Source organism: Leucoraja erinacea, chromosome 5 (assembly GCF_028641065.1).
Source record: "Leucoraja erinacea ecotype New England chromosome 5, Leri_hhj_1, whole genome shotgun sequence".
Taxonomy (NCBI): Eukaryota; Metazoa; Chordata; class Chondrichthyes; order Rajiformes; family Rajidae; genus Leucoraja; species Leucoraja erinaceus.
This window is the reverse complement of record NC_073381.1, coordinates 76,272,215-76,294,573: the sequence shown is the minus strand read 5'-3', so window position 1 is coordinate 76,294,573 and position 22,359 is coordinate 76,272,215. Positions and strand designations below refer to the sequence as shown.

The 22,359-nt window shown below is 42.5% G+C and overlaps 1 protein-coding gene across 1 annotated transcript in view; it reads right to left on the bottom strand.

Annotated features, from left to right (window-relative positions):
- Window positions 1-21,168, bottom strand: part of sgk1 (serum/glucocorticoid regulated kinase 1) — a 93,013-nt gene extending 71,845 nt beyond the window's left edge. Inside the window, exon 1 of the mRNA XM_055635965.1 lies at window positions 20,920-21,168. Within this exon, the coding sequence (XP_055491940.1) occupies window positions 20,920-20,988 (69 nt within the window). The 5' untranslated portion in view covers window positions 20,989-21,168. The remainder of the gene's footprint in view (window positions 1-20,919) is intronic.
- Between the last annotated feature and the right edge of the window lie 1,191 nt (window positions 21,169-22,359).

The following is a 22,359-nucleotide window of genomic DNA, read 5'->3' as shown; positions in this document are numbered from 1 at the left end:
GAAGGAATGTTTGTTCAAGTGGAACTAAGCCATAATGGGGCGATTTGACCAGAAATCCATTCACTGCCAACAGCATTAACCATAATGTACGGTACCCTGCCACCAAAAACCTACTGCACAGACTCTGATATCCCCTGGGTGAATGAAAAAAATCATTTGAAAGTACTGAGCAGTTTTGTAGTCATAAATGTACCAGATTTACCACAGGATGAAAAATTGTTTCCCTTTCAGAAAATCATTTCAGAAAACAGTCCACCAAAATCTAATGGTACATTAAAATATTTAACTCTAAATCACTTACTGACCATTTTAATTTAAACTATTTGGCAGGAATATCCCCGATGAATGATTAAACTAATGTCTCAGAAAAACCTGAGCCTCAGCATTCAAAGCCAACAAATACACAGGAATTCAAATCCTCACTCAAGTCGTTTCCGTTTCAGATATACAGTGCTGCAGTCACTCATAAGGCAGGCACATATGTTTATACTTAGCCTTGAAATGTGCTGATTGCAGCTGGTTCCGTGCATGGTGGTGTGAACTGAGAGTATCAATGCACTGCATACTAACTACACTGTGTCATGTATTGCTCCTATGCATCTATAACTATGTTAATGGAGCATTGAATGCTGTCCTTCATTAGGAATGAGGCAATGAACTATGTTGACATGCGCACAAATGTCACGAGTCTGAAAAATAATTGCTGGCGGCACTGGGGAAAAACAAAATTAACCTGCAACTTGGCTGCATCTGAAGGCCTGTTTAAATTTAATCAGATTGCTAAAATAAGGGAAGGAATGAATCATGGAAAATAAGAACATCAGATGCTGGTTTATACCAAAGATAGACATAAAGTGCTGGAGTAACTTACCGGGTCAGGATACATCTCCAGAGATGTATCTCTGTCTGGAGAAGGGTCCCGACCCGAAACGTCACCCATCCTTTTTCTCCAGAGATGCTACCTGACCCATGCCATGTACTTTGTGTCTAAGAAAGGAATAGTGTTTACCAGTATTGCACCAATATTGCCAGCAAATACCTGTAAGTTGCCATGCACATATATGTTTTGCAGTGAGTTTAAATTTAGCATTTTGAACCAGGTTAAAAATTATAGCATGCTCAAGACTGGTAAGAATTTAATTCAAAATGTGCAAATATGTCACACCTTGTGCCCCCCAAGGGATGTTACAAAATCCTTTTCCTGAGTTTGTGAGGAATGGCGCTTTTGGAATAAAAATAATGGAGTCATCTGTCTTCCTTCTACATTGAAATTATCAGCCTCTCTCTCTCTCTCTCTCTCTCTCTCTCTCTCTCTCTCTCTCTCTCTCTCTCTCTCTCTCTCTCTCTGTCTCTCTCCCTCTGTCTCTGCACATGTAAATTCATCCCTCATTGACTATTCTATCGAGCTGGCATTAGCCTTTGTGAATCAAAGTTACGTCACTTTGCAGAGCCCTCCCTGTCATACGTGGAGATGTACTTCCATTGATCACCAGTGTAAGTCTGTGAAATTGTCTTTTGCGGCATCCTGATATCTGATCTTTCAGGAACTGAACGTGATCAGAAACAACCCAAGATAACTCCTAATTCCTGTCTCAATTTCCAGCAACTTGCTTCAATTTATAAACAAATTATAGTTTGAGCAGTCACATTTAACCCAAACTGTCAAATGCGATGATTCGAGCTGGAAATTGCTCACAATCTGCCTCATGCAGGATTATCATTAGGTAACATGGACATTAGCATACAAGGCCATTCTGCCATTCACTGCAGTGATTTCATCAGTGCGCTGTTGATATCAACTCCAGTGACTGCCCATTGTTTGGATTTAAGGCATATCACATGATATGGAACTAATTAGTACTATCTCAGTAATCAAAAACAGACCTTACGTTCATTGCACTGTAGGTTCCACAAGCATGCTCAGGAGAATGTATGCAATTCCAATGTGCCGTGCCATAGAGTGATCAGACCCGAGTTTGTCTCAAACCCATCCTATGGGTGACTTGAGTAGAAAGGTTGTGAATGTAGCCAGACCCAAAATGAAAGTGAAGTCATACAGTCATAGAATCACACAGCAGGGAAACAGACCCTTTGGCCCAACTTCTCCATGCCGACCAAGATGGCCCCTCGAAACAGTCCCATTTGCTCCCCGTTTGCCCCATATCCCTCTAAAGCTTTCTGACTCATGTCTTTTAAATGCTGTTATAGAAGCTGTTCCAACTACCTCCTCTGGCAGCTTGTTCTATCTACCTGCCAACCTCTGAGTGAAAAGGCTCAGGTTCCTATTAAATCTTGTCCCCTCACCTTCTTGGTGCTCTGGTTCTTGATTTCCCTAGATATTAGGCTTTAGACTTTAGAGAAACTGAGCCTTCCGCCCACCATGTCCGCGCCAACCACCTTGTACAGTAGCACTATTCTACACACTAGGGAAAATCTACAACTTTACTGAAGCCAATTAACCTACAAACTTGTACGTCTTTGGAGTGTGGGAGGAAATGGGATCACCCGGAGAAAACCTGCTTGATCTCAGGATGAACGCACAAACTCCATCCAGATGGCACCTGTAGTCAGCATCGAACCTGGGTCTCTAAGGCAGAACACAACCACTGCACCACGGTGCCACCCAGACCTGGGGTTAAAGATTGCCTGCCAACACATATCTACACATCTCTTATAATTTTATACACTTCTAACCAAGCTTGCCAAATTACTACTGACCACATCACATGAAAGTGGTATACAATAAAGACATGCAGAAAAAAAGGATACAGATATTTGAAAAAACGAAGTCATGTTACAATAACAAGTAAGACAAGGAGACGAAAGGAAGGCATGGAAGTCTGGTTTGGGTTAGAGTGTGTTCTTTCATAAGGGCCTAGCTTTCCCCAGCTGTGTGTTGGCTCTCCCACTTGAATGATTCCGCAGCTGGAATGGAGCTGATTTCTGACTTAGTTTCAATAAACGCACTGCAACCTGGATACGGCTGGGGGGAAACTTAACCCTCAACAGACTTTGTGGCTTTGAGCTTTAGAACCAGCTGGAATAATTTGCTATCATGCGAGTTAAACTACTGTTAACGTGTTTTTAATCTTAGTGGAAGTGAACAAGAGTATCGAGGATGTGCGCAAAAAAATCGTTAAATATCTGGAGTATTCCTTGTAGGTGATTTGACTGTAGTTTTGAAGCTAGTAAATCAAACTAATAATAATAATAATAATAATAATAATAATAATAATAATAATAATAATAATAAACTTTATTATGGACTCGAGGTCCAGACAAGGGGCAACTACATAAAAATGTATTGCATATTAAAAAATATCATAGAATATACATAACATTTTAGTATATCACATAAAAGCATCATAAATTATATATTAAAAAAAAATTAAAAAATGATCGAAGATAAACAATTTTGTGCTCTACGGTATGTCTGGGACAAAGATATGTTACCTGAAATTTTCAGAGGAACATTTGCACATAATTTTGAACCTACACCCAAAATCGGAAACATTGCCAGGTTAATTGCGAATTTTAAATTCTGAGATTGGTAGATTAATGGTAACCAAATTATTTTCTGACTCTGGTGAAAAGTTGTGTTTGTGTGCTAGGTCACAGATAAGCCAAGATTTTGTTGGAAAGCAGCACAGGTTTGAAAGACTAAACAGCCACTGACATTCCTTTGTTTCTGTGTTCTTTCCATGTTGCCATATGCAGGTAGCCATAACTACAAGAGTTCCAGGTGATAAACAATCTTGCTTGAAAACCTATTAATCTTCATGAAAATAAGTTTCGTATTTGTAGGTCTGTGAAATGGATGTGTTTTGATCTCAGATAGGTACGATGGCTTGGATAAGATCAAAGGGCATTGATATTTTTACAGTCACAACCAAGCATGTACAAACCACACAGTTTCACACCGAGTCTTTGGAAGACGAATGTGGAAATAAGGAACTGCTAATGCTGATTTACAAAAAATATATACAAAATGCTGGAGTAACTCAATAGGCCGGGCAACATCTCTGGAAAATATGGATAGCTGATGTTTCAGGTTGGGACCCTTCATCAGACTCCTTCTGAGATGCTGCCTGACCTGTTGAGTTACTCCAGCACGTTGTGTCTTTCTCTGGAAGAGGATACAGTAGCAGTCTGTACAGGAGCAGGAAGCACCATCTGAAGAACGTCACCCATTCCTTCTCTTCAGAGATGCTGCCTGCCCAGCTGAGTTAGCTTTATGTGTCTATCTTCCATTAGAAAGGGACACTCATTCCTGGGTTTTTCCCTCATTTTAAACCTCCCCAGCCAGGGAAACATCCTTCACATGCCCGCCCACCCAGCACTGTCACAATTTTAGAAGTTTCAATGAGATTCCCTCTCATTCCGTTGAATGATTCTGGGGGCAACCTAATGTCTTTTGACAATCCTATCATTCCAGGAATTAATCTGGTAATTAGTCTTTACCTCAATTCAAGCAAGCATATTCTTTCTTACATGAAAATAAAAACTGCACAAGATATTCCATCTGTAGTCTCACCAATGCCCAGTAAACCATACCTCTTGTGTAGCAAGGAACTGTAGATGCAGGTTTAAACCCAAGATAGACACAAAAAGCTGCAGTTATGAATGAATGAATGAATGAATGAATGATTGCATGAATTGCATGCATGAATGATGAATGAATGAATGATTGAATGCATGAATGATTGAATGTATGAATGAATGAATGATGAATGAATGAAATGTATGAATGAATGAATGAATGAATAAGTTTATTGGCCAAGTATTCACATACAAGGAATTTGCCTTGGTGCTCCGCCGACAACATGACATACAGTGACAGTTAGCAATGACACATAAAACATTAAACATTAATAATACATTATTGATTAAACATGTGAATTAAATAAATACCAGAGCAAAACGAGGCTACAGATTTTTGGTTATTGAGTAGAGCTACTACTCATGGAAAAAAGCCATTTTTATGTCTGGCTGTGGCGGCTTTGACAGTCACCTTCAGAGGGAAGTGATTGAAAGAGTTTAAACCAGGGTGAGAGGGGTCAGAGATGATCTTACCCACTCACTTCCTGGCCCTTGCTGTGTACAATTCATCAATCGAGGGAAGGTTGCAGCCAATAACCTTCTCAGCTGATCGGACGATTCGCTGCAGCCTCTGGATGTCATGCTTGGTGGCTGAGCCAAACCAGACCATGATGGAGAAGGTGAGGACAGTCTCTACTCTGCGTTTGGCAGATTGTGCTTCGTCAGCTGCCGCAGGAAGTACATCTTCTGTTGTGAGAGAAGACGGGCCACACCGTCAATACCCTCATGAGAAAATAATCTGATACCTTGACTCAGACTGGCCTCCAAAAATAAGGATTCATTACCAAGACCCTAGAAAACATGGACGACATCTCAGGAGCCAAGAGCAGTATAGGCAAAGGCAATTATGGCAAACTCACCACCGTCTTCAATGTACCAACAATTGAGGGAAATGGTATTTGAAGATCAAGAGTCTCAGACCTGGCACCAGATCTACTTGAAGCATTGATGCCTGCATACCCATAAATGGCAAGACTGGACTACCTACAGCAGGCATCTATGGGCTCTGGAAGAATGCCAGCAAAGCCATGCCCACAGTATACTCGAGATTTGCACAAAACACCTTCTCCCAGGCCAACCTCTTCAGCACTGAGGCCCTACTATTCCCAGTCAGCTATGAAAGACATTCCCAACACCATTCCCCCAAAACAAACAGTGCGAGTTCTGGCGAGGGGGGAAATTACTGGACGAGCAGTGAACAATTTACTTGATGAAATGCAATATCCCCACTGAATGCCGAGGATCTCTGGCCCATGATTTCTCAAATTGGAGAAGGAGCATTCAGGACGGCATTGTGAACCTCGAGTCCACAAACTGGAAACACACTAAGCTGTGGAAGGAGTGCACCATCTCATAAACCTCTTACCTGCCTGCCCTGGAGCCACCTTCTGCCCCATCTATGGAAAGCTCTGCGATTCCCACATTGGCTGCGTTATCCACCTCACATCCCACAAAACTGGAATCATTCTCAATTCCAAAGGATAACATTAACACTCAATTCCCATCACAATCACAGCCTGTTTCATGTCATTGGCAAGTGTAGAAATGTGAATAAATATTAACATTATAACAATATTAAATTTATTTGCCTTATCCAAATTGCTGTCCACATTGTGAATAGCTCGGCCCACAAGCATTGATCAGTGTAGTATTCCTTCGGTGACTGCCTGGGACCCTTACCCTGAGACCCTAAGACTGGCCCAATCTTATTCCCACTCTAATTTCCTCTCTATCAACCAATTTTCTAACCATGCAAGTATAATTCCACCAATCGCACATTTGCACAGAAACCTTTTGTGTAAGACTTTATCAAAAGCCTCTGAGATTTCAAATACATGACATGCACTGATTCTCCCTTATCTATTCTACCAGTGACATCCTCAAATAACTTGAGTAGGATTGTCAAATACAAATCCTCTTTCATAAATCCACATTGCATTTCATCAGTAGAACAGCATGGGACTTTGTCAAATCACACTGATATTTTCTAAGTGCTTTAACATCACATTCTTTATAATATACTTAAAGTTTCGTACCACTGATGCAAGGCAATTTGACCCACTGTTATTTGTTTTCTTTCCCCCTACTTTTTTTATATCATGAGGTTACAGTCACCCCTCTCAAATCTGTGAGTCTGAAGAAGGGTCTCGACCCGAAACGTCGCCTATTTCATTCGCTCCATAGATGCTGCCTCACCCGCTGTGTTTCTCCAGCATATTTGTCTACTCTCAAATCTGCAAGATCTGCTTTGGGATCTATTGAATTTTGGAAGATGAAAACCAGAGCATCCAATATTTCCAATGGCACTTCTTATATTATTCTTATTTCCAAATTATCATGCTCTGGGGATGTAGACAGTATTCAGTCCATTCATTTTTAAAGCAGTATTGTTCCTCAATATGGTACGAGTTTAGTTGAGAGATACTGCACAGAAACAGGCTCTTTGGCCCACTGCGTCCGTGTCGACCACCGACCCTTGTACAATAGCACTGCCCTACACACCAGGGAACATTATATGTCTTTGGAGTGTGGGAGGAAACTGGAGCACTCAGACCAAACCCACATGGTCACAGGGAGAATGTTCAAACGCCATACATACATCACCCATAATCAGGATTGAACTCGGGTCTCTGGAACCCGGGCAAGGCAGAAACTACCACTGTGCCACTGTGCACCCCATCTTTTTTAATTCCTCCTTTACATTAAGCTCATGGTTCAAGAGCTTTTCTGATAAATTATTTGTATTGTTCTTCAGTGATGACAGACCTAAACGATGTGCTGAATTGCTCTGCCATTTGTTTTTTTTCCTCATTATAAAGGTTTCCGTTTCTAATTGTCCGAGACTTCCATTTGCTTTCAAAGGGACACAAGGGACTGCAGGTCCTGGAATCTTGATCAAAATACCCAGTGCCGGAGGAATGCAGCAGGCCTGGCAGCATTTGGGGAGGGAATAGACTGATGACTTTTTGGATCAAGACCATTCTTCAGATCTGTGTTCCATTTGCTTGAATCTTTTCTTATACATGAAAGCTTTTATAGGTGATTTTTTAATGTTCCTTTGAAATTTACTCTAATATTCTATTTTTCAACCTTTATCAGCCTTTATCTGCCATCCCCAAATTATCACTGCCTTAGGAGCATATGGCCAATTACCACCAATCTTTTCTGCCTTTGATCCTCATAACTGAATCCAGACTTATTCCATACCTTGTTTTTTTCAGAAGCATTATCCAGTCTTGCTAACATTCTGTTTCATCCATTACATACAAATGTCTCACCATCTCCTTTTGCTTTTCTCTCATCTATACATAAATAAAATTCTAATCTTGTTATCTTCCGGTTTGGCGGTCTTTCTATTTGCGCAAAAACTGTTCTCGATAGCGCTACGATTTTTCACCAGTTCACTCACTGCACTCCTATGCTGCGAGTCCACCAAGTTTCGTTCCGATCGGTTGAATGTTGTCAAAGTTAGCGAGGTTTAAAAATCTTAAAAAACGCGCGTTTGCAGATCGACCTCTTCTCCTTCTCCAGCGCAGTGCATATTAGTCTCTTCCCCTGTCACTTCCCGGGACGGTCCGCCCCTTACTGCGCCATCGCGTCTTTATTGGAGCTGAGGAAAGCCTGCGGAGGTTTCCAACCGGACTTTTGGAGGGACCCGAAGCAGCCCTGCCCCAAGCAGCCCAGACCAGCAGCGTAGCAGTGTCACCAAACAGAAAATTGGGAGTCTGATCCTGACGGAGGAGGGCATCCAGCGCCCGCTGTGAGTCCCAAACGCACCACCATCGCAACCCCTTTCCTCTCTAATCCCTCTCGCTGGCTCCTGCCCCCTCCCCGTGATACCCCCCTCTCTCCCATGGCTCTTCCCCCATCTTTTCTCCGAGCTCTCCCCCCCCCCCCCCCCCCTGCTCATATGCCTGCGCGGCAGTAGCTGTTGGTGCTTCCGGGCCGAACCAAGGCCCAGCTCTGAGGGCACCGACGGCTGAAGCTCCTCCAGAGCAGGCAAGAAGGGAGAGGAGTGGCAACCTCTCTGGGAGATTCTGGGAAGGGAGAGTGGGGGAGGAGAGGTGATAGATGGACTATGGGTGAGTGGTGGAATATTGCATTGGGGGACCAAGCCTCTTGTGTGACACTTAGTCCCGCTTAGTCTAGTCTTTCCTAAATATCAAAAATACCCTGTATATTCTAGCGATGTTACAAAACTTACCTTCAGCGTCGCTGCAGTTCTGCCACTGGCCGTGTGCGCGACTTTGGCGCCTTTGAGGGGGGAGGGGGGGGCGGGATTAAAATGCCGTTTTCTCCTGCTTATCGGAGGCGGACTTCCTCGGGCTGCCAGCTGCTGAAGAACAATCGATCAGACTTCCGTTCCCGATTTTTTTATTTATTTAATCACGAGACAATTTCATAATTACATTAAAATAAAAAGTGACTTCTAACGCCCTTAACGCCTACAATATGACAGATCGCATGAATGGAACAAAACAAAATGTAAGTTGTTTATTTTACATATAAACTTGGGATGGCTTTAGTCAAATTTTACGATGCGAAAATGTGATTTGGGCCCCATACGAACCGGCAGTGTTTTTCCTGCCGATATGGGGTTCAAATTCATCGCAAATGCAACGTTCCAATCGATCGCGTTCCAGAATCACCCACTTGCAAGATGATTTAAATGCTCTTTTTTTTTTGCACAATCATGCCATAAGAGCATCTAAATCGTCTATATTTTGTGTTATTGTTTACCCATAGTCAATATTTTTATACTAAATATCAGTTTTAGTCCCATGTATTGTGCAAAAAAATAATAATTTTAATTTTATTGAGTGGATGTTTCTAGACCCCAAGTCAGTTATCCAAACAGATGCCAGTGCTCAAGGCTGGGGAGCAACTAACTCTATATCCAGCACACGTAGTAGATGGACTAACCCAGAGTCATAGTTACCACTTACACTGGGCATTAAATATCTAGAGATGTTGGGTGACTTTTATGGTTTAAAAGCATATGCATAAATATGCATCACTTGCATGTACGGTTACAAATAGATAATACTACGGTGGTGGCCTACATTAACCATATGGGCGGCATAAAATCGGTATCATGCGACAAGTTGGTCAACACAATTTGGCAATGGTGTGTCCAAAGACATATTTGGCTATCAGCAACTTATCTGCCAGGTAAGCTAAATACAGTGGCAGACACCAGGTCACGTAAATTTAATAACAACATCGAATGGATGTTAAAACCCCCAAAAAATTTTTTTCGCAAAAGTTATCAATCAATATGGCACGCCAGATATCGATTTATTTGCATCAAGGCTAAATCACCAGGTACCTATGTATGTCGCTTGGGAACCAGACCCTGAGGCAGCAGCGGTAGATGCGCTCGCGCTGGATTGGGGAAATTCTTCTTCTATGCATTTCCTCCCTTCTGCCTCATCAGTCCTGGAAGAGGGACGGACTGTTTCACCCCCTGTGGAAAGACAGCCCTGAACAGACCTTCGCGCTCGACTCCACGGAGGAGCGTTCCTCGCGCTCAGCACAAGGCGGTATCACACGCCTTTACCGGCGGTTCCGCTAGACTACGCACAATACAAATGGACTCTGCTTCAGGTATTTTGATAGTACCCGACTGGCCTACACAGCCATGGTTCCCAAAACTCCATGACATGGTTGTTGAAGCGCCGATGGTATTCCGCAGTGACCCAGAGTTATTAACACCCAGTGTTGGGTACAAGCCACCCATGCCATGAAAAAATCAAACTCCTGGGTTGCAGATTCTGCACAAACCACTTCTGGGACTGGGATTATCATAACAAAACCGTCGACACCATGTCAGCATCCCTCCGAACATCCACTAAAAAACAGCACTTGTCCAGCATCAAAAAATGGGAGAAGTACTGCTTGGATACAGAGACCACCTACTCACCCGCTACAGTTAACAACATACTGGAATTCCTGGCGAACCTTCACCACGATGAAGGACGCAGCTGCAGAGCCATCAACACAGCTAGAAGTGCCCTGCCTGTCTGTTTAAAACCAGCTCCAGGACAACAGGCCATGGGGTCGCAACCGCTGGTGGTCAAACTAATGAAGGGTATTTACAACTCTAACCCCTAGACCAAGGTACACCCATACATGGGATGTCAGTGTGGTCCTGACATACCTCAGGGGATGGCCACCAGCCAGATCCCTCAACCTGGAACAATCTATGCTCAAAAACACTCATGTTGATGGCACTTGTATCTGCACAGAGGGTCCAGTCACTACACCTATTGCGACTGGACAGCATGCTCACAGCTCCAGACCAGATCTCTGTCGTTATCCAGAGACTGATCAAACAGAGCAGACCAGGAACACCTAATCCAGTCGTGGAATTCCGGGCTTACCCGCCAGAACCACGGTTATGTGCCATGACCCACCTACTATCCTACATAGACACAACCAAAATATTCGAGGGAGATGAAAAGCCTTGTGGGTCAGTCATAAAAAACCTTATGGTCGGGTGACGAGCCAAACCATTGCGAGATGGCTCAAGCAGGTGCTAAAAATTGCTGGGATAAACACTAACATGTACAAATTTTATTCCACCAAGGCAGCATCCACGTCGACGGTTAAAAGAATGGACGTGCTTATAGACCACATCCTGGATACAGCAGGATGGTGGGGGGAAAGACCGTTCAGGAATTCTATAATAAGCCGTTGGCAAAACCTGTTTTATTTGCAGAAAAGATTTTACAGACTGCAAATATTTAATTTAAGCCCAGGGGAGCAATTTAATTTCTTTATTGTTATTGTTAAAAAATACCATTGTGTTTTTCTACAAATAGATTAATTGGTTGATTACAATAACACACTTCCTCCCTCAAGGACTTCGGCAGTGCGTGAAATAATACCTGTTACACGGTTTGAAATCACAGAGCTTTGAAGTCTTCACGGAATCACTCACGTGACTCCGAAGTAAAATAGTAAGATTAAACGAGAACTTACCAGTTTGAAGTTTGATCTGTATTTTATGAGGTGTTACGATGAGGGATTACGTGCCCTCCGCTCCCACCCTCAATAATATGGGTCAAATTCATAAACTGATGTCTCCTTGTCTTTACTATGTTTACTTCCATAACTGTGTCTATCTGTGATACCACACCGCTGCTTTGAAGTATGCTGGGCATGCGTGCTGAGCGGGTTCTTCACGTAATCCCTCATCGTAACTCCTCATAAAATACAGATCAAACTTCAAACTGGTAAGTTCTCGTTTAATCTTACTATTTTTTATCTGTTTATATTCACTTCATCCAACTTCTTTTGGTTGCATTATTTTTTTAAATCACAGTACATTTAGCTTTATCATTTAGCATTTTTTGATATCTGAACAATTTTGGTCAATAGTCACTTTTCACTTATTTGTTTTTTATTATCATTTTTTTTCTTACCTGGATGCTAATAGTTGTTGCTCTGTTGTTTGTAATGTCTGGCCTTGCCTGACAGAATTTGGCCATCATTCCCCAATCCCTTTCCTTCACTGCTTCCTTGTTTTTCTCTCCTTTGCTTTGGAGGGGATCTTATTGAAACATATAAGATTATTAAAGGTTTGGACACGCTTGAAGCAGGAAACATGTTTCCGATGTTGGGGGAGTCCAGAACCAGGGTCCACAGTTTAAGAATAAGGGGTAATCCATTTAGAACGGAGATGAGGAAACACTTTTTCACACAGAGAGTTGTGAGTCTGTGGAATTCTCTGCCTACTCCTGCACCTATTGTCTATTGTTTATTGAGAAAGCTGAATGGGTAGCAAATTGGCTTCATGGAAGGAAGCAGAGGGTGATGGTGGAAGGTTGCTTCGTGGCCTGGAGGCCTGTGACTAGCGGTGTGCCTCAGGGTTCGATGCTGGGCCCATTACTGTTTGTCATCTACACCAATGATTTGGATGAGAACATACAGGGCAGGATTAGCAAGTTTGCTGATGATACAAAAGTGGGTGGTAGTGAAGATGGTTGTGAAAGATTACAGCAGGATCTTGATCGATTGGCCAGGTGGGCTGAGGAATGGTTGATGGAATTTAACACAGAGAAATGTGAGGTGTTGCATTTTGGGACATCTAACAAGGGGAGGACCTACACAGTAAATGGTAGGCCTCTGGGAGTGTTGCGGAGCAGAGGGATCTCGGAATACAGGTACATGGTTCCTTGAAGGTCGAGTAGCAGGTAGATAAGGTGGTCAAAAAGGTTTTTGGCACATTAGCATTCATCAGTCAGAGTATTGAGTATAGAAGTTGGGAGGTCATGTTGCAGTTGTATAAGACATTGGTGAGACCACATTTAGAATATTGTGTTCAGTTCCGGGCACCATGTTATAGGAAAGATATTGTTCAGCTTGAAAGGGTTCGGGGAAGATTTACAAGGATGTTTTCAGGACTAGAGGGTGTGAGGTATAGGGAGAGGTTGAGTAGGCTGGGTCTCTATTCCTTGGAGCGCAGGAGGATGAGGGGTAATTTTATAGAGGTGTATAAAATAATGAGAGGAATAGAGTGGGTAGATGCACAGAATCTCTTTCCCAGAGTAGGGGAATTGTGGACCAGAAGACATAGGTTCAAGGTGAAGGGGAAAAGAATAGGAATCTGAAGGGTAACTTTTTCACACAAAGGGTGGCGGGTGTATGGAACAAGCTGCCAGAGGAGGTAGTTGAGGCTGGGACTATCCCAACGTTTAAGAAACAGTTGGACAGGTACATGGATAGGACAGGTTTGGAGGGATATGGGCCAAACACAGGTAGGTAGACTTATGTAGATGGTACATGTTGGCCAGTGTGGACAAGTTGGGCCAAAGGGCCTTTTCCACCCTGTAAGACTCTATGACTCTATACCTAAGACACCAGCTCCTGGATTTTGCAGGTGTCGTCCTTTTCCTGACATTGGCTGTTCATGATTATAAGTTGAATGGATGGAAACACTTATCCCTACGCATTGATAATGAGCAGGTAATCCTGTATTACTGGAGAGGTAGAACCTCGTGGCGGTGAGGCCTTGGAGGTGGTGAAGCCTTGCATTAGCGTTGATGCCTTGTGGGTCAACGTGGGGTCAGTGGTCGATGAGAGCGTGGGGGGGACTGCCATGAGGGAGGGGGAGTGAAAGAACAATGGACAATGGGGAGGGAGAGGGTGAGGGGGGAAGAACACTAGACAATGGGGATCCGGGGTGGGGGAACCTTGGTTAGTTTCTCAAACATCCGCAGCTTTTATTGCTATTTCAAAGGAATGGAAAGATGAAAAAAATCACGATTATCAAAAATGCTGGAAGCAACAGCATACAGCCTGCAAATGAAATGCTTGGCCAGTGAAGCTGGTACTCAAAAATCTGTAGTGCTGAACAGCAAAGCGGAATGGAATAGACACAGCGAAGCAATAACATAATCAATTGATCAAAGGAATGCTCTGCAGCCTCGCCACAGCCAGTCTAGAATTGTGGTGGATAATTAAACAGCTGGCTGGAGCCAGAGGTTGCATGAACAAATTCTTTCTCGGCAGTGAACCTGGCCAGCTTAAGTGCAAAGACATTGGCAGTGATCTTCAGCCAGAACTGTCGAGTGGATGACTGCCAAGCATAGACATTAGACCACATAGTAGGAAGTGCTCTCAAGTGAGACATACTTGAGTGTCATATGTTCATAAGTGGTAGGAGCAGAATTAGGCCATTCAGCCCATCAGGTCTATTCTGCCATTCAATCATGGCTGATCTATCTCTCCCTCCGAGACCCATTCTCCTGCTTTCTCCCCATAACCCCTAATACCCATACTAGTCAAGAATCTATCAATGTCCGCCTTAAAAATATCCATTGAATTGGCCTCCACAGATTCACCGGCCTCTGACTAAAAAATTCCTCCTTATTTCATTCCTAAAGGTACATCCTAGTATTCTGGGCCAATGGGCTCTGGTCATAGACTCTACAATTGGTGGAAACATCCTCTCCACATCCACTCAATCCAGGCCTTTCACTTATCGGCAAGTTTCAATGAGCCCCCTCCCCCCACCCCTCATCCTTCTAAACTTCAGTAATCCTTCAGCCTAAAATTCAGGCCCACTGTCATCAAATGCTCATCACATGTTAACACAATCCTGGGGTCACTCTCGTAATCCTCTCTGGACCCTCTCCAATGCCAGCACATCCTTCCTCAGATATGGGGGCCAAAGTGCCTTAAAAAGGCCTTCTAAGTGCCTTATAAAGCCCTTTGCATTACATCCCTGTTTTTACATACTGGTCCACCCAAAATATATGTTACCTGTTCAATCTGAATCTCTGGATTCTCACTCCACTAGGCCTCATCAGGTTTTGGTCTAAACATAGACTAAGAGCTGAAAACCAGAGGTGAGGTGAGAATGACTATCCTTGACACAGTCAGCATTTGATTGAAAGAGGTATCAAGGAACTCTGCAATTAATGGAGGCAAGGGGCTTCAAGAAGAAAATACTCCAATGCTCACAGTCACACCTTGCATGAAGGAAGATGGTTGAGGTAATCAGAAATCAATTATCTCAACAATAGGACATCAATGCAGGGGTTCCTCGTCGCCTTAGGCCTGGGTTTTTAATTCTGACTCTCAGATGTTAAGTTTAGTTTATTGCCACATGTACAGAGGTACATTGAAAAGCTTTTGTTGCATGGTAACCAGTCAGCGGAAAGACAACACATGATTACAAGCAAGCCATTTACAGTGTATAGATAAATGATAAGGGAATAATGTTTCTGTCGGAGTAGAGATTTAAAAGTGTGGCGCGATTGTAATATGTGATTGTAGATCTGCTTCTGTGGTTAGCTCACAAACAGTTGCCTGGGTTGGGTGCCATCTTGGAAGCCATCTTGGGCACTGGCTCCAGTATCAAATCAGAGGGTCAGATTTCTGAACATCTATTGTCAAGTTTCAGGAATTGTAAGTTAATGACAAATATAGAACATTTATCTACATTGTCTGAATGTTAAGTTATTGGTGAAAAACATGTCAGTAAAATATTAACTTATTTTGATTGACAGGCATTTTATAAATTCTGTCATTCATCAGACTTGGTATGTTAGGGGCAGCACTTTGACATAGCTGGTAAAGATGCTGTCACAGTGCCAGAGATCCAGGTTTGATATGACCTTGGGTGCTGTCTGTGTGGAGTTTGCATGTTCTCCTTGTGACCTCATAGGATTTCTCCTGGAGTTCCGGTTTCCTCCCACATCCCAAACTAGTATGTTGGTTGGCCTCTGTAAATGGTAAAGGGGCGTGATGCAAAATTGGAATAACAGAACTAGTGTGAGCGGGTGAGCAGCGTGGACTCGGTGGGCCAAACGACCCGTTTCCATGCGGTAGATCTAAACTAAACCATTAAACTGGACTGACAATTTGTCTGTAGATCTGTACCTTTCTGTGGTGGGTTCTTTATAAAGGCAGAATTATGCAAATGCTTGTCCTCGTATTTGTCCAAATTGGGGTTCCCGAACCAAATCCTCATCTGTACACAGCAATTGTAATTTGTGTTCATTTATAGCAATTACAAGATGACAACTCATCCTATGCTATCTAGTACACAGCTTATGCCACATTGTTGATATTGACGCACTGAACACATCTATAGTATCCAACTTCATGATGCCAACAAAAAGAGCTTACACAGGAGAGATCACATCACCCTGTTGCACTGTTTCAGTCCAGGATGCTCAAGGTTTTTTGATTATCTTCATTGATGGAAACCACACCCCTCAACACCTCATTAAATTGGTACCTGACTGTTTCCCTCCCTGAACTGCAGAGGTCATTTTGACTCGAGGCACTTGAGCAAAACGGAACAGCAACAAGCTACACGTTATTCACGTCAGGTTTTGGAGTATTTTTAAAGTGGAGGTTGACAGTTACTTGGCTAGAAAGGGTGTCAAAGGTTATGGGGAGAAGGCAAGAGAATGGGGTTGAAAGGGAAATATTGATCAGGCATGAATGAATGTCAGAGTAGACTCAATGGTCCAAATGGCCTTCTTCTGCTCCTATGACTTAGTCATAGAATCAAAGAGTCTAACATCATGGAACACACCCTTCAGCTCAACTTGCCCATGCCGGCCAACATGTCCCATCTACATTAGTCCCACCTCCCTGCATTTGGCCCATATCCCTCTAAACCTGTCCTATCCATGTGCCTGTCTAAATGTTTCTTAAACATTGCGATAGTACCTGCCTCAACTACCACCTCTGGCTGCTCGTTCCATGCACCCAACCCTTTTATGTAAAAAAGTTAACCCTCAGGTTCCTATTATATCTCGCCCCCTCACCTTAAACCTATGTCCTCTGGTTCTCGATTCCCCTGCTCTGGGCAAGAGACTATGCGCCTACCCAATCAATTTCTCTCATGACTTTATACACTCCACATCCTCCTGTGCTCCAAGGTATAGAGTACTAGCTTGCTCAACCTTTCCCCATAGCTCAGGCCCTCTAGTCCTGGCAACATCCTCGTAAATCTGTTCTGTACCCTTTCCTACTTGCCAGCATCTTTCCCATAACATTGTGCCCAGAACTGAACACAATACTCTAAACGCGGCTTCACCAACGTCTTATACAACTGCAACATGGCCTCCAAAACTTCTATATTCAATAATCTGAGTGATGTGAGCCAATGTGCCAAAATCATTTTTGACCACCCTATCTACCTGTGATGCCACTTTCAAGGAACCATGTACCTGCACTACAAGATCCCTCTGCTCTCCAACTCTCACCAGAGACCTACCGTTCACTGTGTAGGTTCTGTCCATGTTAGCGCTCCCAAAATTCAATACCTTTCTTATAAACTTATGAGGTTTTATTTCTTCCGTTCACATTTTTTGGTGTCCCAGGACCTTTACAAATCCTCCATTAATGCCACATCTTCTTTAGCATCATTCTCAATCTAATCCTTGAACCATATGTTCAAGGTTCAAGTTTATTTGTCACATGCAGCAATCAAGGTGCATGTGCCCAAACGGAAAGAGGAATGAACACACCTTTGTTCAGCATCTTTCCCAACCTTGTGAAGTCCTAACAAGTGAAGTGCTTTTGAAGTATACACACTGACATGTGTTTGGAAACTTGTGCACAACAAGACCCTGTAAACAGCAGTGTAGTGTTTGTACGGTGTTGTTTTTAGATATTGGTTGAGACATAAATTAGCCAGGACACCAGGGAGAATTCCCTTGTTTTTCTTCAAAAGAAAATCTGTCATGGGATCTTATAAATATTTTAGTTGATGTTTTTGTTATCCACATGGAGCAACATCAGACCTCCACCTGGGGGGTTTCCCAACCCTACCTTTAGTTTAGTTATTAGTTTAGTTTAATGATACAGCATTGAAACAGGCCATTCGGCCCAACGAGTCTGCGCCAACCAACAATTCCCGCACATTAATGCTATCTAGGGCCACACTAGGGACCATTTACTATTATACCAAGCCAATTAACCTACAAATCTTTGTAGTGTGGGAGGAAAACCATGCAGGTCATAGGGAAAAAGCATACAAACTCCGTACAGACAGCACACGTAGTTAGGATCGAACCTGGGACTCTGGTGCTGTGAGGCAGTAACTCTACCGCCGGGCTACTGTACTGCCCAAAATCCCCGTACCATTCAAAACTTGCCATGCAGAATAATGGTGGAGCCATATGGGATCCAACCAGCATGGTGAGGCACAGTGGTGCATCGTGCAGTTCTTTCTACTTGACCTCGTCACCTGTAGATCGCTTTGGAGGACGTTACACATTTATTTTCCTTGCATTGACACGCACCTTGGCTCAGAGTTTACAAAAACACAACCTCTGCTTCTAAGCATTTCAGTAGATCGGCTCTGGCCAAGCATGATTCATGCAGCATACGTGATACAGCATTTTGCTCATTATTTGTAATAAACACATATTTCTGCAGCTTTAATTCAAAGATGTGCTTTTTAGTCGGGATCACTCTGCGCTCTGTAGTTTTGTTGCATTTTACAGAAATATAGCCATAGTTCCAGAGCACATTTTAATATTCTTGGGCACCACACACACATTCAGGGGCACATTAACGGGCAATATCCGGGCATATTTCCATTACAAAACACAGCTCTCGCATATGTGGAAAAAATAAATTAAACCTGTTATTGAATCAGCATAATCCTATGCTATTACAATAAGTATGAGATTTTATTTTGATTTGTAGAAGTATTTGTACATATTTCAAATTCCCTCAAGATATAATCTCAAAAAGGATTGCCTTCATCTCTCTCTGCGCTATTAAATGCTAGTGCTGAAATAGAAAAAACAAGGTCCGTTAAGACTATGATTCTCTATTATTTCTGATGCAAAACAACACCAAGTAATTTATAGGTGCTGCAACATCTTTACTCCAAACATCTGGTGCTGTCTGATGTTAGAATAAGGGATCAAATCAAAAGCAACAAGACCATAGAACATAGAATATAGAATATAAAATATAGAATACTAAGAGCACAGTGCAGGAACAAGCCCTTCGGCCAACAATGTCTATGCCGAACATGATGACAAGGTCAACTCTTCTCTGCCTGCACATAATCCACACTCCTCCATTCCCTGCATAACCATGTGTCTATCCGTGTCTTAAATGCCACTATCGTATCTGCCTCCTCCATCACCCTTGACAACATGTTCCAGGCATTCACTACCCTCTTGCCCCACACATCCCCTTTACACTTTGTACCTCTTATCCTAAAAGCTATACCCTCTAGTATTACATATCTCCATCCTGGGGAAAAGTTCTGATTGTCTACCTCATCTATGCTTCGTGGAATTATAAGATAATTAGGGCATGAAATGAAGCCATTTGGTCCATTGTTTCACTGCAAGCTAAAGAAGAGCCATTCACCCTGATCCCAATGTCCAGCAATCAACATGCAGCTCTGCTTTCAAGAATATGTCCAAGTACAGTGTTAATGCGAAGGGGTTTCCCGATCTATCACTCTTTCAGGCAGTAAGTTCTTCATAACTTTATGTTCATGTGTTAGGAGCAGAATTAGGCCATTCAGCCCATCACATCTACTCCATTATTCAATCATGGCTGATCTATCTCTCCCTCTTAACCCCATTCTCCTGCCTTCAACCCCATTACCCCAAACACCCATATTGATCAAACCCCTACTACCTTCAGGGGAAAAATTATTACTCATATCCATTCTAATCTTTCTACAGATTATTTTAAGACCATGCCCTTTGGTTTTGTTCCCCTCTGATGAAGGAAATAGCTCCTTCCCACTTACTTTATCCAGACTTGACATAATTACGAACCACCGTAACTTAAGCCTCCAAAGAAAATGCATCTAGTTTATCTAGTTTATCTATCCTCATAGCTAAAAGACCTGCGCAGTTTACAATTGTAGCGAATACCATTTTGATCAGTCTTTACAGCATTCATTCATGGAAAACAAAAGTGCAACTGCTTTCATCTGCAGTATGAGTTAGTCGACTCAGGCAATGAGATGTAAGTTTTGCCATGAAAACAAATCATTTAAATATTTTATTCATTTAGCAGAGTGCAGCTAATTTATAGTTTATGTATATGATGTTCAGAGAAGTAACCATATATCCAGATGGCTTTCAAACTTTTGATTTTTTTTTAATACAAATTAATATTTTACAACAATATTGATGTGTCAGTTTGAAACCCAAGCTCATGATCCTACAACACCACAATAGATGAAAATATAAACAAGGACAGGCAGGAAAAGAGTTCATTGAATGAAACAGTGTATTAGATGAGACATTCCGCATGAGTCATTGATAAGGCAATGTTCTATATTAATATATTATGCTTCTTTTTAATAAACTTCGACGGCACTTCACATTCTGCAGGCCATTTGGTGCAATTTAAATACATTTAATTGTCACTTTCATATCTGTTCCCACAAATGGCAACATTAACTTGGGACACTATCACTGAAACTGCATTGCAATTATATCCTTTGAATAGTTGGAAGTAGATTGCATGAAATGAAGTGCTTCTAATGCTGAGAAGTTCTGAAAGATTTCACAAGGAAAATTATTCTCACAGATCAGCTATAGAAGACTGTTCAAAATAATGATATCATTTCTGAAATAGTGTTGCATCAGAGATTATATATATTTTTTAAACATACCCTTAATTTTAACTGACATCTGAGAGTACTGGCCTTTGTAACTATATCCCCTGACATTTATATTTAACCCAGTTATTCCGATCCAGTGTCTTAGCTGTCAGATTAAAGCAATGACATTGAGGTAATTGCTCTTTCGGGGAACTGCACAATAATAACAACAGAGATTGTAATAACATTTAAAAATGTCTTACCCGCTTTTTTAAGAACTGAAATGCAGAACATTTGGTGACGGAAAAACCAGCTATTGTCCTATTTTTCATTTTCAGAAACCTGCAATGAAGCAGCACTCCCGCTACAGCAGCTTGTTAAATCTGCTTAGTCAGTACAACTGCTTTTCTCCATTCTCCACACTAACAGTCATTTGTGAAATGACGAGGAACTGTTCAGCAGTTGATAACGCTGGGACTCCGATGGGTTGTTTTTTTTTCTCTCTGCCTCTTCATGGATGTATTGCATCAGTGTCTAAATCCACTTCTGAGCCCCAAGATGACAACCTATTAAGTCACGGCACAGAGTTCATTATGAAATGAAATCACTGTACAGTCGGGTAGGTGCCAGGAAAGTGATTCAATTGCCTCACTTTTAGCAGGCACTGCAAATGAAGGCAGTTCAGGCTTGCTTGAGCACCGTACTGCTTATCCCATTCTGCTGCACTCCTAGAGGATGCAGCTCTTCAGATTCCTCCTTCAAGGGCTTCTTGTGAGCCCCAGAGGTGATTGGGAGCATAAACAACAACAAGCTGGCAAAGATGAAACATAACAAGGAGAGCATTTGTGGAAAATACTCTAGGAAGTGCAAGGGACATTTGGAATTTTGACAGAGAAGGATTAAAAAAAAAATTCATTCAGCAGATTCCTTTTATTTCTGCTATCATTTCATAGGAGCAGTGCCAGTAAGTGATCGTTATTACTAAAGAGTCGGCTTTAATGGAATATATCCTGGGTTATTAAAGCTGATTCAATAGCTCACTTATTTCAAACAGCAATCTCATCGGAAAGATAGCTATACTAAATATATTCCAAACAAATTTTACTAAACATTTGTACTAAAGCTACAAACTATCCTTAATAGCTGTCAAATGTTGCAAGTCTATAGCAACTAACCTTCATTTCTTCTGGCTGTTATGCACTCAGGTATGAATAGTATACTCACAGAGAGGGGTATCAAAATCACATGGTCAATTAGTCATAGTCATACAACCTGGTAAACAGACCCTTTGGCCCAACTTGCCCACGGCGACCAACGTGTCCCTCCTACACTAATCCCATGCCTGCATTTGGGCCCTATCCCGCTAAACCTATCCTATCCGTGTATCTTCAGACAACTTCTTCTGACTCTCGGCCTGAAACTGGGCCTGGAATCCAGGTGAGTTGACGACCCCTGTCTGCTGGTGGCCAGGGAAGAGTTGAGGATCAATGGTCGCAGTCTGCGGGAGGCCGGCTGGAGTGCAGATAAGGGTCGGCGGTGGTGGCGGTGGCAGGCATGGTCTGGTGGCGGCTGAGGAAGCTAAATGGGACCCTGGTGGCGGCATTAGATCTAGCATGGAAGTGGCCGGGGTGATGGTGCGCGTCTGCGTCAGCAACTCAGTCTGGCAGTGATGGTAAACAGGACCAGCCTGGAAGCAGTCTGAG